At 34.6% G+C, this 16,805-nt stretch overlaps 1 protein-coding gene across 1 annotated transcript in view; it reads left to right on the forward strand.

Moving 5' to 3' along the window:
* The window catches only part of CF2H8orf34 (chromosome F2 C8orf34 homolog), a 408,213-nt gene that overhangs the window by 166,479 nt on the left and 224,929 nt on the right, over positions 1 to 16,805 (forward strand). Inside the window, 1 exon segment of the mRNA XM_060610698.3 lies at positions 4,494 to 4,660. Within this exon segment, the coding sequence (XP_060466681.1) occupies positions 4,494 to 4,660 (167 nt within the window).

Raw genomic sequence — 16,805 nt, forward strand, 5'->3', positions numbered from 1 at the left:
GGACCAGGTGGCTTCAACAGTCTCTACCAAATGTCCTTCAGCTTCTCCCCGTGTGTCCCGAGAACCTCCTGGACCCCACTCTGTTCCTGGGGATTCTCCCCTCCCACCAGAGCACCACCAGGTATCGAGCTGTGGAGTTGCAGCCTTTGCGCTCCCCTTGTTTACAGTCTTAATGGAATTTAAACCCTCTCCTTTCTCCCTTTTTAGTTTGGTCCCTGCGGCTGTTTCCAATTTTCCACTTTCTCTCCAGCTGCTTTTTGGGGAGGGGTGCTTTTTCCGTATTCCGCCCCTCCCCCCACCCGAACTGAGCTCTCTCAGCTCAAAAAAGCACCTCCCTTCCTGCACCTTCTCACTCTGCTCCCCAAGTTCACTTCTCTGGGCTGCGTACCTGCTGAATTCTGTGGTTCAGGTCGTGCAGATTGTTGTGTTAACCCTCCAGTCAGTTTTCTAGGTGTGTAGGATAGTTTACTGTTGGTCTGGTGGTATTTCATGGACATGAGACACACAAAAAACTTCCATGCTGTTCCAGCATCTTGGCTCCTCCCCCCAGGAATAATCCATTTTTCCACCAAAGAGAGCAAGCACATGGGGTCAGATAAAACTAATACTTACCAATCTGTGTCCAGAAACAAGCATATAAAATGCAATGCAGCAGGGTCAGGCACCCAGGGAAGGGTGGGGTCAGGAGGAAGAGAACAAATGGTAATTCAGAATACAGGCCATCAGGACGGGAAGGAAGGTTCCACCTGGAGAGAGAGGCTGAGGGAGGCAGGTGGCCACTTTAAACCATCCTTTTCCCATTGATCTGGTTTAGAATTTATCTTTTTAAACCAAAGTAAAATGGAGTTTTGGAGTATATTAACACATCATTGAAGTATCAACTGTTGTTCTTTTTCATAAAGCCTCTTTGTGGTTCCGTTTCCTTCTCTGTGGGATGATACTGCTGAAGGAAGCATGCAGATATCCAGGATGCTGCCTGTTGTATTCTCTGAACACATAATGGTATTAATTATTATTTAGTGACTGCTCCAGGTGCTTTATATCTCTTAATTCATTCCATCCTCATGAAAACATTATTATCTGTAATTTAGGAAGGAGGAAACTAAATCCCAGAGTAGTTATGTCACTGTCCCAAGATTGTACAACTATTAAGTAGCTGAGCCAGTCTGTCTTCCTCCAAATTCCATGCACTTCAGTGCTGTATGCAACCTCCCTTCAAGAAGGACTTCTAAGAATCCCCTTATCATTCAGGTTTAGGTTCGAAGTCCAGAGTAGAGGGGGCCCAGGACCCTACATGCTGTCAGAAGGACCCTAATCCCACCTTTCCCCATCTCAGTCACCACTTGTCTGCATTACGAGCTCTGCTTCCCAGTAGCAGGGTACTCTTTTCTCTCTAATGGTGCAGTTTTCACTTCTGTAGTCTATAGGTTATGGAGTTGGAAAAGAGGAAGGTGTCATCCTTGCTCCCCTTTCCTGCTTGTAGATCTTGCTGTCTCCTTTCCCCCTAAAAAAGTCTCCAGTTCTGTATTTCTTGTTTCCAAACATGCTAATCTTACACCACCTCTCATAGCAATCATTTACCAAATCCCAGGTCATTCCTCTTTTCCTAAATAATGCATGCATCTGGCTCATTGTCACATTCCCCAGCACCCTCCCTATCTTGGTGAAGTTAGTATCCACATTAGTGATTCTTTCCCAAACCTAGCCTCTCCTTCCTTAGTCTGCTCTTCACCACTGATCTTGAATTCCACCCTACTTTAGTCATTTATCTTCTCTATCATATCTAAGCCTCATTATTATTAACTGCTAACCCATAATGTCAATTTCAGGTATTTCATTCTCTAACTATACCTCCTATCTTTCTAGTTTGTTCCCACTGTGCCCAACTTTAACTGGGACCTAGATATACTGGTTCCACTCAGTTTTTCTTGCCCCTCATCCACCTTGTTTTCCTCATTTTTCTCCTTATACAGCTTCTGGTTTGGGCCCATTATTGTAATCTATTTATTGGGTATAACCCTATTTCCCTTACCTCTCTTTTCCTTTGTTTTACTTACGTGGTAAAACTCTACCCTATTTAAGTCTAACTCTGACTATTCCATGGCTGAACTGGCACAGGCTAGAGAAGAACACATGGCCACACCGGCTGGTATCACTATGAATCCATGACCACCAAACTCTAGGAGGTCACTGGTCCTGCCCAAAGATACTCTGGGTTCATCCAGTCTGTTCACGTGTCCACACTCCTCAATGACGATTGCATGCCTTTTCTTGTCTCCTCAAACCTCCATCATTCCTCCCCAGTCCTTCTGTTCAACTGATGACACTTCCAGGAATGTAAAGGTTCTGGTCACTCTGGAAAACACTTTGGGAGTTTTATATAAAACTAAACATGTAAATACCAAACTTGTCTCAGGTAAATGAAAACTTATCTTCACACAGAAGCAAGTATATGAATGTTCATAGCCAAAAAACTTAAACCCTATGTCCTTCAATATGTGAATGGTTAGATAGATTGAAGTACATGCATGCCGTAGCAAAGAAAGGCAATGGACTCTTGATACATGGAACAGCATGAATGAATCCTTAGGTAATTAGACTGCCTGAAAAAAAATATTAAAAGGTTACATAGATACCCTTTGTATAATATTCTTGAAATGAGAAAATTGTAGGAATGGAGAACAGACTCGTAGTTGCCAGAGGTTAGGGATGGGGAAAAAGGGGTATGGAGTCTGGTGGGAGGGGCAGAAAAGGGCAGTATGAGGGCACCTTGTGGTGTTTGAAATGTTCTGTTTCTTGATTCTGGTGGTGGATACATGATACACAAATCTACACAAATACTAAAAATATCGGGAACTAAATACACACGCAGAGGCATACACACACAAATGAGTACAATTAAAATGGGAAATCTGAGTAAGATTAGAGAATTGTATTGTTGTCAGAAAACTATTGTACAGTAGTTTTATAATATGATACTGTTGAAGGAAACTGTGGAAAGGGAGGGTACACAGGATCTCAATGTATTATTTCTTAGAACTTCATGTAAATCTATAATTATTTCAAAGCAAAAAAAATCAATTAAAATGTTAGTAATCTGTTAAAAACACCTTGAGAGTTTTGACAGTCCATCTCCCCCCAACTATCTTTCAGCAAAGGGCATTCGTATCCACTGATGGGCCTGAACAGTTACTATGTTGGCGGTTGCGAAATGGTGATTTTCTGATTCTACCATTCCTGCTACATTTATTAACTAGCATTAACCAGGACAAACAAAAGGTTTTTCTCTGCCCCTCTTTCCCCTGACCTTCTCTTTCATATCCACCCTAACTTTGAGGTGAACCAATGGGGTGGGACTGATTGATCTTTGCCCACTGATGACATACAAAGTCATTTTGCTGTTTCCATCCTCTTCTTAGACAACGTCGAACCTAGTACGGCTGTTAAGACAACTTGAAATGTTATGATCTGTGCCGTGAAATTTATCTGGTTGGTTCTTTATTTTTGTTTTTTTACCACACTCCTTCTACATTTTGGCCTGGTGGCAGTGGGGACCAGGCATGTAACCCACTTGCCTTATGGGCTGTCCTTCTGAATACCTTTAGAAAGGTTATGTTTTCATCTTGCCTGGGAGAGATTTCCTCTGCATCATGTGTTTTTCTTTCATGAAGAGACATTTGCCATTTCCTTCCTTTGGGCAATAATATGAAAAGAAATTGGATTATAGAGAAAAGATGAACTTTGGAACAATTTTTTAACTATATGTGATTGTTGTTTGGACTTGTAAGTTGTCCAATCAGATACTGTCTTGAGAAGTTGGGGGAGAGGGAACCATGAAGGACAGAGAATTTACCCAAAGGAGTCTGGCTTTATGACAAAGAAACTCCTCCAAATTTTCAAAGACTCTTTAAACTCAAAGAAACTGAGAAACATTTAATTGCCAATTTTGTTTTCATCTTTTCTTCTACCTCATCCTAACCCCACATCTAGGCAGCCCGATAGGAATAGTGAGGAAAGTTATTTCAGTTATAGAAATTAGCGTTTTCATTTTAAAATAGTCTTGTGATAGTATAATAGTTATCCCGTTACATGTGTTTTGCTTGACATGCATTTGTTTGTAGATCAGGGATTTTTACATAATAATCTGGACTTTCTGCCTCCTCTTTTTAAAAAAATCAGAAAAAATGCATCAACAGTGGGCTTTAATAATGACATGGCTGATTAGCACCTCCTCCCTTAAATGGGGCAGGAGTTACAGTTTGCCATGTTTCTCACCAATACCTACTTGGAAGATTGTTTATGAGGTGCCAAAGGATGTCTAGGAAAGAAGATAGTCTATATTTCCCTCATCCTTGGGAAGAATTTTACTAATATGACTATAATTTTGCATAGCAAAAAATTGAATGAAAATTTGGTTGCAGATTTTCTTTATTTACCACAGCTAATTGATAGTGTTGTCATCATTGAAAACTAACATTTAAATATTTCTTCAGCTTAAAGGTGGAGCCCAAGACTAAAGGATTAAAACAGCAGCAACAGCAACATAAGAAACTTCTGGCAGCAATGCTCTCTCAAGATTCTTTTGAGTCTCTCCATAGCCCTACCCCATCTGTAACAGAAGAAGATATTGATAATGAAGATGATGCAATGGAATTGCTGGGTAATTTTAAAAATTAATAATTTCTCTTTCTCTTCTTCTCTGGCATTGTAAAAATGTGTAGTGATTTAGAGATTTTAAAGTTTTTGAATAGTTTTGTCCTAGGGGAAAGACACCATTTAACACATATTTTATTTACATTAGACTTTCATGAAGTTGCATGTAAGAATGAAGTTGAAATGACCGAAGCATGTGAAGTATTTATTAGACTGTATTTTGTCTTTGTATATGCAGCACTTTACCTTCTGACTCTTTAATCAAGCTTTATTCTGTGTGCAATTGTGATAAAAATTCAAGTCTGTCTGCTTTATTCTCTGATTATGATTGCCTTGATCACATCTTCTGTCTATAAAATATATCCAAAATACATATTTCAGCCCTCATTCCAAAGTGTCCCCTATTGTTTCAAGGATGTTTTAGAAAAATAGAGTAAAATTTAAAAGGACAGATAGTAAATTAGTGTTTTGTGTCTTCCATAAATGACAGGAAAGTTTGCAAGATTTCAGTGTTTTTATAGGCTCGTTACTTTCATGAAAACCTTATTAGTGTTGTATATGTAGGGAACCCTTTATATCTTAAATGAAGTAAATGTATGTTTTTATTTCACCATAAATCTCTGGATAGTAGTTTTTTTTAACTGAACTTTCCTTTTATCCTAAATAATTAGAATAATTTTTGAATACTTTGTAACCATATACTAAAGTGAATAAATAATGTAATCATTCAAAAACTGCAAATAAATTTAACATAGAATAAGGAGTCTCAGAAACATACAGACATTTAAAAAATTTTTTTTCTAAATGAGCTTCCTGGGTTTTAAGTGTTCATGGCAGCAAAATACTATGATTTAAAAAAAAGATATGTCTCCTTGCATATACCTACAGAGGTGTTACTTACTCAATGATGGCAGGTTCATCACTGTTTTCTGATAATACTGAATTCATTCCAGCATTGAGGAGACTGTCATGGCATTTTCACTTTATGCTGTTCATCTTTTTTTTTTTAAGAACAATTAAGTCTGAGTATTTTTTTTTTCAAGGAATCTCATCTCCCCACCTCCAAATCATTGATGTGGCAGATATGCCAGATGTTGTGGTACCTTCCCCAACTTCAATTCAGGAAATGTTTTTCTAAGCACTTAACCTCATGCTAGGCACTGAGCTCTGTCCTAGGATCATAATAAAACAATCATGGATTCTGTTTGCAGGAACTTTGCATTTCTTAGTGTTTGAGATAAAAAATGTAACTACATTCATGTAGTTCTTGCTACAGGTGCTAATGTGATTAAGCACACAGTTTAAATAGGGATAACACTTAATGCAGAGGTAGAGGATGATGATCAAGGAATGTTTCATAGAGAAGCTGATTCTAGCGGTGAGTTGAGTCCTAGAGGACAAGTGGATGGAAGTTCAGCAGGCAGAGTGTAGTCATTAGCCTTGTAGGTTTGCTCTTGTACGAATGGACTCTTTTGCAGTTGTGCTCCATGACTGAGCTTGTAAATTGTTCTTTTGCTTTGGTCGTTAACAGTGAAGGGGGCAGGGTCTGAACAGTGACTGTCACTGGCAGGGCCAGGACGTTGTTCATATAACATCAACGTTGGCTTTTTGGTACATTGACGTTGAATTGTACAGGTATTGCTCTCTCTCTCTCCCATCCATTGCGTGACTGACGGCTCTTGATCAGTTGATATCCACAGGAAGGAAATTATACTTACCTTGCAAAGATAATCTTTTGAAGAAATCTAGGCATGCTCAGAATCACTTTGGATTTCCTGACAGCATTGGGAGTATCATGTCAGAGTGGAGGAAATCATAAACTTCAGTGATGATTGAGGGGTTCTTTAAGGAAACTCAGGTGTCAGTGCTGGTACATCCTAGATCTCAGCTCCTTAAAGTTTCTAGTCTCCCAAGCTGAAGACCAGAGGGTTGGGTTTTTGAGACTATGTGAGCCATTAATAGCTGGTCCTCATGGTTTTTTTTCATTTAGACGTTGTAGCCTGTGGTCTGAGCGAAGTGAAGAATGAAAACTAGTTGACAGTTTGGGCTTTCTCCATGGAACTCCATATATCTTAGCATAGGCAGCTGGTAGTGTACTAATGCTGGTCTCTAGATTATGAGATTTGTCTGCAATAACATGGAATGTTGCAAGTGTGCTAGGCTGTCCTCCTAAATAATGCCATATGCAATCCTGTTGCCCCGTTGTCTCAGTGAACAAAGGTCATGTAGCAGAAAATTGTACCTGAACGATTGTTTTACCCAGAAGTTCATTAATTATGTAAAATGTTATTTAGATATGAAATATTTGTCTTTAAGATGCAAATACACTTATCCATTCAATCATTTAGAAAATATATATTTAAAATAGAGACTCAGTTTTCTTCAAAAGTAGTGTGCATAAATTCATGACTTACAATGTTACATGTGCCTGTATCTAAGATGATGGTTCATCTCTTATATGAAATCAAACCAGGTGTACATGAAAAATTTCAGTTGATGTAAGTTACAGATTTTTTGCAGTCATGATGTAGTAATGGATGAACTATTAATATGGATGAATATGGGTATAAAATAAATTGATAATTTAGTTATTCAGTTTTAAGACTTGACGTCTTCAATAGCCATGTATGTCTCTATTAATATTCTGTTAGATTTCCAGTCCTACACTAATCAGTTGATGTGATACTGATAAATCAATTTAGAAACTATAATACTTACTTTTCCAGTCCTTTTAATATTAGATTTTCATAATTTTGTTTATTATTGAAGAATTTTAAGACAATATTTTTTTGAAACCCTGATCCTAGAAAAGCATATTATATGTATATATTTGAGGAAAATACAAATGCTGAGTTCCTGAAAATTTATTTGAAATCAAATTTTAGTACATAGAGTCATCGTAAAAGGCAAGAGACTATTTACAATATCTTTTGCACATCTGCAACATTGTATAGAATGAGTTTGCTATAGCTTATGTGGTTTCATTGTCTTAACTTGTTATCTATATCAGGGATTAACTGGCTGAAAAATCTATATACATGAAAAGTAGTATGTATTCTTTGTGAAGTGATAATTAAATGAGAAGTATAATTATTAGTTAATGTTAATGGAACAAAGGATTGTTGTTAAGTAAAATTGGTTTAAGGGGAAGGGGGAAAAGAGCCTTTTAGTTGAAGAAGTAGAGGTCAGTAAAACTTCTTACCTTAATTCATTTGTAAAGGAATCTAGCATTATTAATACATACTGATTAATATTTAACTCTCCACAGTTGTTTAATTGTATGTTGTTAGATTTCTACTCCCAGTATATTGACATATGAAAATATAGTACATACGGCATCTATAAGTTTTTAAGTAGATTAAATATTTACTGTAAGATTGCTTTAAATCCTATTTGTAAATTCATAGCACAAAAGTAGCTTAATATGGAATTAATATATACCAGGGAACAAAATATCCAAATTTCTGGAATTTTAAGAACTAACAAATTTAAGCATCAGTGAAATTGGTGCTCTCATTGCAGAAGACATAGAATAAAATATCTGCCAACTCACCTTAAATATGTAGTTCTCATCTTCAAATATAAGATATTCTGAAATATTTTAGTAACTTCTGGAAATTAATGATCACGATTATTAAATTTGCATATTTTTGAAAGTTATTAAAATTAATTATTTTTCAAAAATGGAGAGACAATTTACAATGGTACAGCAAGAGAGTTATAAAAAATACCTATATTATCTTTTACTCCACTAACTTTCACAGAAAATTTGAGGAACTTCACTAATTTCAAAGATATTTCAACTTGTAAATGTAAGTTCATTTTCACTATATGCATTTTTCATTTTATTTCTGATGAAAAGCTAATCGCAGTTATGTGCTTGATTACCATGAATATAATTTATACTTATTTGAAAATATCAGAATTATTTGAAAGGCACAAGTGTTATTCTTACATATTTTGGTATAGGATATTACAGAAAAAAAATTTTTTGGCTTTCTCAGAATTGATGATGAGGCATATATATAAAAATCAAATTTCAGAGATGCTACAAAAGGAAAACAGCATTAGTCATGATTTATACTTTCTGATCTTAGCTCATATCATATAAAAATTAAAACTAACATTGTATTACCAAAAATAAGCAAGGTGATTGTAAGTATATTTTATTTGCTTTAAACTTAGTAATTAAGAACAAGTATAATTATACTGGTATTCTCTGCAGAATACAGTAAATTATGAATTTCTAAAACCCCAATATCTTATCAAACTATGTAACATATAAACTTAATTTTCAAGAGGGACTCATTGCATTAAGGCAATCTTTTGACAAATTCTTTTGCATGTGACCAATATTTATAAAGTAAACATTCATATTCTGTTCCGTTTTTTTTTTTTTTTTTCCAGTTGGAGGCTTCTTAGCAGAAAGCATCCATTTCACTTAATTAATAGAAACAGGCATTTCACTTAATGAAAAATGGATGCTGTCATTCAATGATGTTGGATAAAAAAAGGGGAGAGGGCCTTAAATGTTAAAAAGAAATCTGTCTACCTACCTATCTATATACCTATATTTTAATGTTATTAAGTATGTAAAATAGTCTAAAGCATACACCATAAACTTTGTTTCCTTTGGGTATTGGTATTTGGGACTACCAGGACAACAGAAGGGTTGTCACTTTAAAATGAAGATTCTTTGTAGAAAAGATTCTTTTAAAAAGTCAAAGACTTTCCAAAATTTATATTACATGTAAGGTTGCTTTAAATGCTGCATAGAAATTCATTCAGCATAGTACTAAAATAACTTAATATGGCATTAGTACATATTAGAGATTAAAATATTCCAAATTTGTGGGGTGTTAGGGCATAGCGATTTTGAGCACCAGTGAAGTCAGTGCCCTAAATCTAGAACATACTGAATAAAATAACACCCACATCACCTCAATCTCAGTAGCTCTCATTTTTAAATACAGAATATTCTCAGAAATTCCAGTAATTACACTGCAATTGATGACCACAATTACCTAAACATTATAGAAAATCTACACATATATTCTTAAATGTTCACTAAATGAATTAATATAATTGAAAAACTAGAACTTCACACAGATGTATGAAAATATCTTTCACATGCCAAATAATACGTATTAACTCCTGTTGAACCATTTGATGTATTGTAACAGAAGTTCTATGAGATGCCTCTGCTATAGAGTTTTGTCCTATATTCCTGAATTCTAACGTCACCTTGCTTTAGAGCCATCATTGTTTGCACAAATGCCAAGTGGGATCAGGTTGAAGTGTTGTCTAAGTGGAGTTGAATAGCACTGTTTGTCTCTCTGGATTACAGTGACAACATTTGAGAAAATCCACTCAGACACATTTTTTTTCATTCAGCAAATATCATGCACCTGCTCTGTGAACAGTGCTAGTTTGTATTAATGTACAGCTCTAGGATTATTGTGTCTTGTGTTTTTCTAATTACTTGACCTCTTTGGACTTTGAGAGAATGGTGAATCTAGTGCACATTGGCATCTACATAGAACCAAACAATTCGTAGGTTTTTCCTTCAGCTCTCAATTAGTCTATTGATTAATTCATTCATAGGTTTATGAATTTCTCCACTTATTCCATGACTCTGCACATCCCTGGGAGTTAAAGTTTGCATAAATCTGGGCATGTTTCATGAAGTATTAACTATTCAGGGATGATTCTCAAGATTTGGTTTGCTTAAGAATCATCTGAGTAGCTTATTTTAAGTACAATCCCCAGTTCCCTCTGTCCTCAACTTTTGGTTTGTTAGATTTGAATACAGCCCATGAATCACCATTTTCCAACAGGAATGCTCTTCCTTCAGTCTTTCAACAAATTCTGTTGCAGGTGATCTGTACAACATACAATGAGAAACTCTAATCTGGAAGGTATGGTCAATGAACTTTTTTGTCGTTTGATCTAAGATATCCTGAAGCAAGAGAAATAAAATTGCAGAAAGTATGATTTTTATAATAAAAATAACATGGAATAGAGGCTTCTGAGTTAATCTAGCTCTTTTGAAATGTCTCTTGAAAATAAGGAAAAGTCTTGCTAAGAAGCCTTGGTTACTGTAGTTTGTATGACTAATTATTGCTGTCTTTCTTCCTGATATCATATTTTTTAGGAGCACTTGAAAAGTGAACTGCTAGAGTAGAAAAATTATGTGTTATGAAATGATTCTAGCATAGTCCTGAGGACATGGCTTTGTTGAGATTCTACTTTATCATATTATTCTATTAAACTTTTATTTAGGATTCTTGCTTTGCTTTTGTTAGATGTGATTTATAGCCCCCTTCACTGTCTTCTACAAGTACTCGTTTCATGCTTGGAATTACATTTGTGATTCAGTTTCTTTATTCTTCATTTGTGTTAATTTCCAACAACATATTGAAATATTTACAAATGATAGCCAGTGTTTACATGTAAAGGTTGCCTTTTAAATAAATATAAGCTTGTATGCCACCAAAAACATACATCATCCTACATGATTTATGGCATTTAATAAGAAATGTTATTTTTTCTTAAAAAATTTTTTTCCAGTGGTAAAAGTAGATCAACATAGCAGAATAAAGTCAATAGTTTGAAAATAAAATCTAAACCCACAAGTAAATTATTGACAGTTGTCCTTCATCTCAGTGGTATAACTGTGTGAAAATTCCTTTATTTGAGAGCTGTTTTCAGTATACTTGTAGGTAAGTTGTTTCATACATATTTCTCACTTTGAAATAAGTTACAAGTTCTTTGACATATAACAATAATATAAGTTAATGTGCTTTTTCATATTTAGGCCATAGCTTTTCACGGAGTATCTTGCAAAGGTGTGAGCCACATTTATGATGTGTGATTATATGGTCTCTGGCCAAGGCACTGAGCTAAAAAACTCTAAGACCAGCTCCAGCCCTCATGTTGCATGTTGCCTTTTGTCACCTGAGCTACCAGTACTTAATTATAAACGCTGGTAGCAATATCAACCTTCCTATTACATGGGGATGTTGTAGGAAAAAAATGGGATATTCTCTGAAAATGCTTTTATTTTTATTTGTTGCGCCTAACAGCAGGAATATTTGAGAAAGGACACTAGAATTTATAGATGAAACTTTCCTTCCAAATAAATTTAAATCCTCCAACCCCACACACATTTTGTCTAGTTATAAGCACAGGAAAAAAAAACCTAGCTTTCTTTAGCTTTGGAAATACCTAGTAGAGTAAATATTGACGTTTCCCACAAGATAATACAATCAAAGACTTGAAGAGGAAGGAAGTAAAGGTACAAGGGTATTTACAAGCCAATACAAAACATTATATTTTTATTTTTAACATGGATATTTAAGCAAGGGCAGACATCGATATGATTTGGTTAAGAATATAGAACAAATTACTCCACTGTCTTTTCTTCCATATAAATATATAACTTCTAGGATGAAAACAAAAATATTTTGTGCTACACATGAATGTTCACTAGCAAAAGCTGAGCTGAGAGCAGGAATAGGAGGGAAAATCAAAAATGAGATATATAAGAACTATAAATTTGTATTGTATGTTTACATGCTTCTGTGTAAATAAAACCTTAAAAGTGTTGAAAAATTTATAGGCTTTAAAAACTCTTCAACTATATTGATAACTATGAAAATATTGAAACAGCACAATTTTGATGGTTTTACATTAAGTCATTGTATAAACAAATCACAACCAAGTTGAAAATCAGTATTAATTATTATTAGGCTTTTATTGTTTTTGAAATAAACTTTCCTCTTTCAAATACTTAATAAAATGGTGGTGTTATATACTTCAGGATGATTTGTTTAGCTGCGGTAATGATTTTCATATAATTTGACTGAATTTGAATTAATTTTGTACTCTTTGTAAGAGCCATTTGAAAGTGGTACAAAGTCAATATTCTATTGTATTTTTTTTGTGGTTGAAAATATGCAACAGAATGTTATTAACTCAGCAGTTATTTACATTTTAACATCAAAACCAAAAGACATTAAAGAGGTATTAAAACTGTTCTTCTGAATTGTTTAAAACTTCTTGTGTAACTCACAGTAATCTGTTTAGATTTCTATATGTTACAATATCATTGACATCTTATTTAACCATCTTAAATAGAAAGCTAAAATTGTTGAAGTTGAATACTGAATACACGGTAATAATAGTGATCACACACTTGTCAATTAGTTTCAATATCAGAAAACAATAATTTTTGCAAAGTAAAGCTTCATTTGAGATTTTTTAAGGTTTTTTAGAAATACATTTTTCAAAATCTGAAATGTTTAAACCGGTTCTATATATATGAATTTCTTTTAGAATGAAAATATTATGATTTTCTTTTTTTGATAGTCACATGTTTTATAATTTCAGAAAATATTCTTAACAATAATGAAAAAATATTTTTAAATTGCTCTAATGCTTTTATACATGCACTAAAGAACACAATAAGAAAAAAAAATATGACAGTGTTTTAAAGGTGATAAATTAAATTAAGAGATTTTATTTTACTTTTTAACATTTTGGTTTATTTCTGCAACAGACGATTCAATGACTGAAATTAATATGGAATGAATTTACTTATATGAGACTATAAGCATAAAATTCCATGTAAATTTTTAATTTCTTTAAAATTTACTTTTTAAGGAATTGTCAGAAGGGTGTTTTTAGGCCAGCTGTTTTTCATGTTTTAAATGCTGTCATATTTATTTTTTTCATTACCTACATTTGTTTGGATACAGTCTACTTCAGGAATTTAATGTAGAGTATTACATATATGGTAAAACAAAATTTAAATTAATCTAATGAGATTAATTGTATGGAAGAGAGTATATATAATATTAGAAATAAAAACAGCATACATGAGCTTTCTATTCAGGTAATCCTAGATGCAAGTTTCACCATTGCCTCTTACTAATTCTATGATTTGAGAAAATAACTTGTTACTTTCTAATGTTGGACCCACCATCAGAAAAATGGGAATTTGGCAACACTTACAGGGTTTTGTGAAGATTAGGTAAAGAGTTTGGTGAAGATTAGGTAAAATAACCCCTGTGAAGTGCTCAGTGTATCTCATAAAGGATTAGAGCTAGAAAAAGGATTTGTTACTATAATTCATACCACTTTTATACCAATTCCCTTCCTGTCTCCATCTAGCCCATGAGATTTAGTACATGTGAAAAAGGAAGTAAGATCATGGGAATTTGGCCTTGGGGGTTTAAAGTGTTCAGTGTTTTGTCATAAATGTCTCATCTAGGTATGTTCTACATACATGGAAATTATTTCAAAAAATACTTTCCACTTGATATTTAAGTCCTACTTCTAATTTTTTCCCTTTCCTTTAAAAAACACAAACAGGGGACACCTGGGTGGCTCAGTTGGTTGAGCATCTGACTTCAGCTCTGGTCATGATCTCACAGTTCATGAGTTTGAGCCCCATGTCAGGCTCTTCTGAGAGCTCCGAGCCTGGAGCCTGCTTCAGATTCTGTGTCTCCCTCTCTCTCTGCCCCTCCCCTGCTTGTGCTCTCTCTCTCTCTCTCTCTCATAAATAAACATTAAAAGGTTTTTTTTTAAATAAAAAATCACAAACAACTTTCTCAAAAGAAAATGCCACATGAGACTAAATCTCCCCCAATGTGTTAAAAAGAATCTTGCATTTAAAGACAGTACCCCCATTAGAAAAGAACATTATAACATTCAAATTTTTCTAATACTTTGAAGAAACTATTTTCAGCAATTTGAAATATTAAAACTTTTTTTTTAAGTATCAAAACTTTTTTAAAAAAGTATCAAAATCTAGGAACTTCTGATTTTTTTATATGTATTTGTTTTTGTTGCCATGTTACTGCCTCCCTGATTTACAGTCATTGACATCCATAAGTCCTGTGGTATAATGAAGGTGATACCTGGTTTGTAGAAACGTGAAGATTTTATTGGCCTCATGAATGCCAACTTATCATGGGAGTAAGATATGTAGCATTCCAAGACTAGCTCAAAGAAGTAAATATTTTCCAAAGCTTGTGTAAGCTATATGCATTTTCATATTATAATGCATTCTTTTTTTAAGGCATTTTTTATCTTCTCACAATTCAGAGAATCCATATCCAATAACAAGCAAAAATATCAAGAGAGGAAGGGGAGAATTTTTTTTCAGGCTACAATATGGTGTTCTTATCTTTTTTTAATGGACTTTTGATGTTCATAGTCTGAAACTTTTTCAAGCGGCATTGTTAAGATTTTGATACCATCTGATTCCTAACATCTCTGTGGCTGAGTTAAGGACGTCTTTTACTGAAAGTAGTAGTTAAGGTAAGAAAGGTGTCTCTGCTCATATATAGTCTAAACATAAAAGGACCAAGGATCAAATAAACTCCTAGCCACTCTATTTTGATAAAGAAAATTAAGAATGTGAGCGGTTACTCTCCAATATAAAAGCTTTTAACTGAAAGAAAATTCAAAAACCTATTTTAAAAAAATCAAAGAAGCCCCCCCTCCAGTCAAAAATAAAGATAAAAAAAATTAAAGGCAGGGTGCGCCTGGGTGGCTCAGTCGTTTAAGCATCCAACTTCAGCTCAGGTCATGATCTCGCAGTTGATGAGTTCGAGCTCTGTCTCTCTCTCTCTCTCTCTCTCTCTCTCTCTGTCAAAAATAAATAAAGATTTAAAAATTTTAATAAAAAAACAATTTTTAAAGAAAAATTAAAGAAGCAACTAAAAAAACTTTTTTAATTTTAATGTTTATTTTTGAGAGAGAAAGAGAGAGCAAGCAGGAGTAGGGGAGGGGCAGAGAGAGAGAGGGAGACACAGAATCCGAAGCAGGCTCCAGGCTCTGAGTTATCAGCACAGAGCCTGACGCGGGGCTCCAGCCCACGGGCTGCAAGATCATGACCTGAGCTGAAGTTGGCTGCTTAACCAACTGAGCCACCCCGGCACCCCAGAAGCAACTTTTTTGTGTGTGTGTGATAAAGTTCAGATTATTTGCTCATTATTCCACCTAGAAACAAACATGGTTGTTCCTTTAGAAATGCTATCTTTGTTTAATATAAACTTTCCAACCATAAAGAGAAATGCCATCATAATATACACATTTATAAGTTTATTTTCTAAATTGTATCATTGTTTCTCATAATCAGGTGTTAAATAATTCTCAGTTTGTGGGAGGGGAGGGAAAGGCATGAAAATGCCTATGTGCTCATTACTGGTCTTCTAATGGCTTCAGGATTTTGCATTCTTAGTTCTCTCTTCCCCTGAACGTTCAGATGTGTATACTATCAACTTATTTCATTGTTTATTGCCCTCCCGATAAGCAAAAAAAAAAAAAAAAAAATTGGAACAAAGACTAATTTTTCTCTGGAAAAATGTTGGCAACCTTTAGCAGTATAAGCTAATTTAGGAGCTTTTAATATCAGATCTTCTGGAAGTCAGTTGTCCTTTAAAATAATATTTATTTTTGAAGGCACCTGGGTGGCTCAGTCGATCAAGCATCCAACTCTTAGTTTTGACTCAGGTCATGACCTCACGGTTTCATGAGTTCAGGCTCTGCATGGAGCTCCGCATCGGTGTGGAGCCTGCTTGGGATTCTCTCTCTGCCTCTCTCTCTCTTTCTCTCAAAATAAATAAATAAACTTTAAAATAAAATAATATTTATTTTTGATTATGAAAAGATACATATTCAGGGCACCCGGTGGTTCAGTCAGTTAAGTGTCCGACTCTTGATTTCAGCTCAGGTCATGATCTCATGTTTTATAAAATCGAGCCCTGTGTTGGGCTGTGTGCTGACAGCGTGAAGTCTGCTTGGGACTCTCTCTCTCTCTCTGTCTCTCTCTCTGTCCCTACCCTGCTCACCCTTACACATGCTCTCTCTCTTTCTCTGTCTCTCAAAATAAATGAACTCTCCCCCCACACACAAAAAAGATATATATTCAATGTAAAGAGTGTGAAATTACGGAAGTCAAATAAATGTTACCCAGAAATAATTACTGTTAGAATATTTTGGTCATATTTTAGATACTTTCATATATAATGTAGGAAGAATAGTATTATTATGTAGATTTATAATATGAAATGAACTGTCCTTAGTGCTTTCTGTACATTACTTAATAACCACACAATACCATGGAGCAGGCAATATTATTA

Source organism: Panthera onca, chromosome F2 (genome assembly GCF_046562875.1).
Source record: "Panthera onca isolate mPanOnc1 chromosome F2, mPanOnc1 haplotype 2, whole genome shotgun sequence".
Lineage (NCBI taxonomy): Eukaryota > Metazoa > Chordata > Mammalia > Carnivora > Felidae > Panthera > Panthera onca.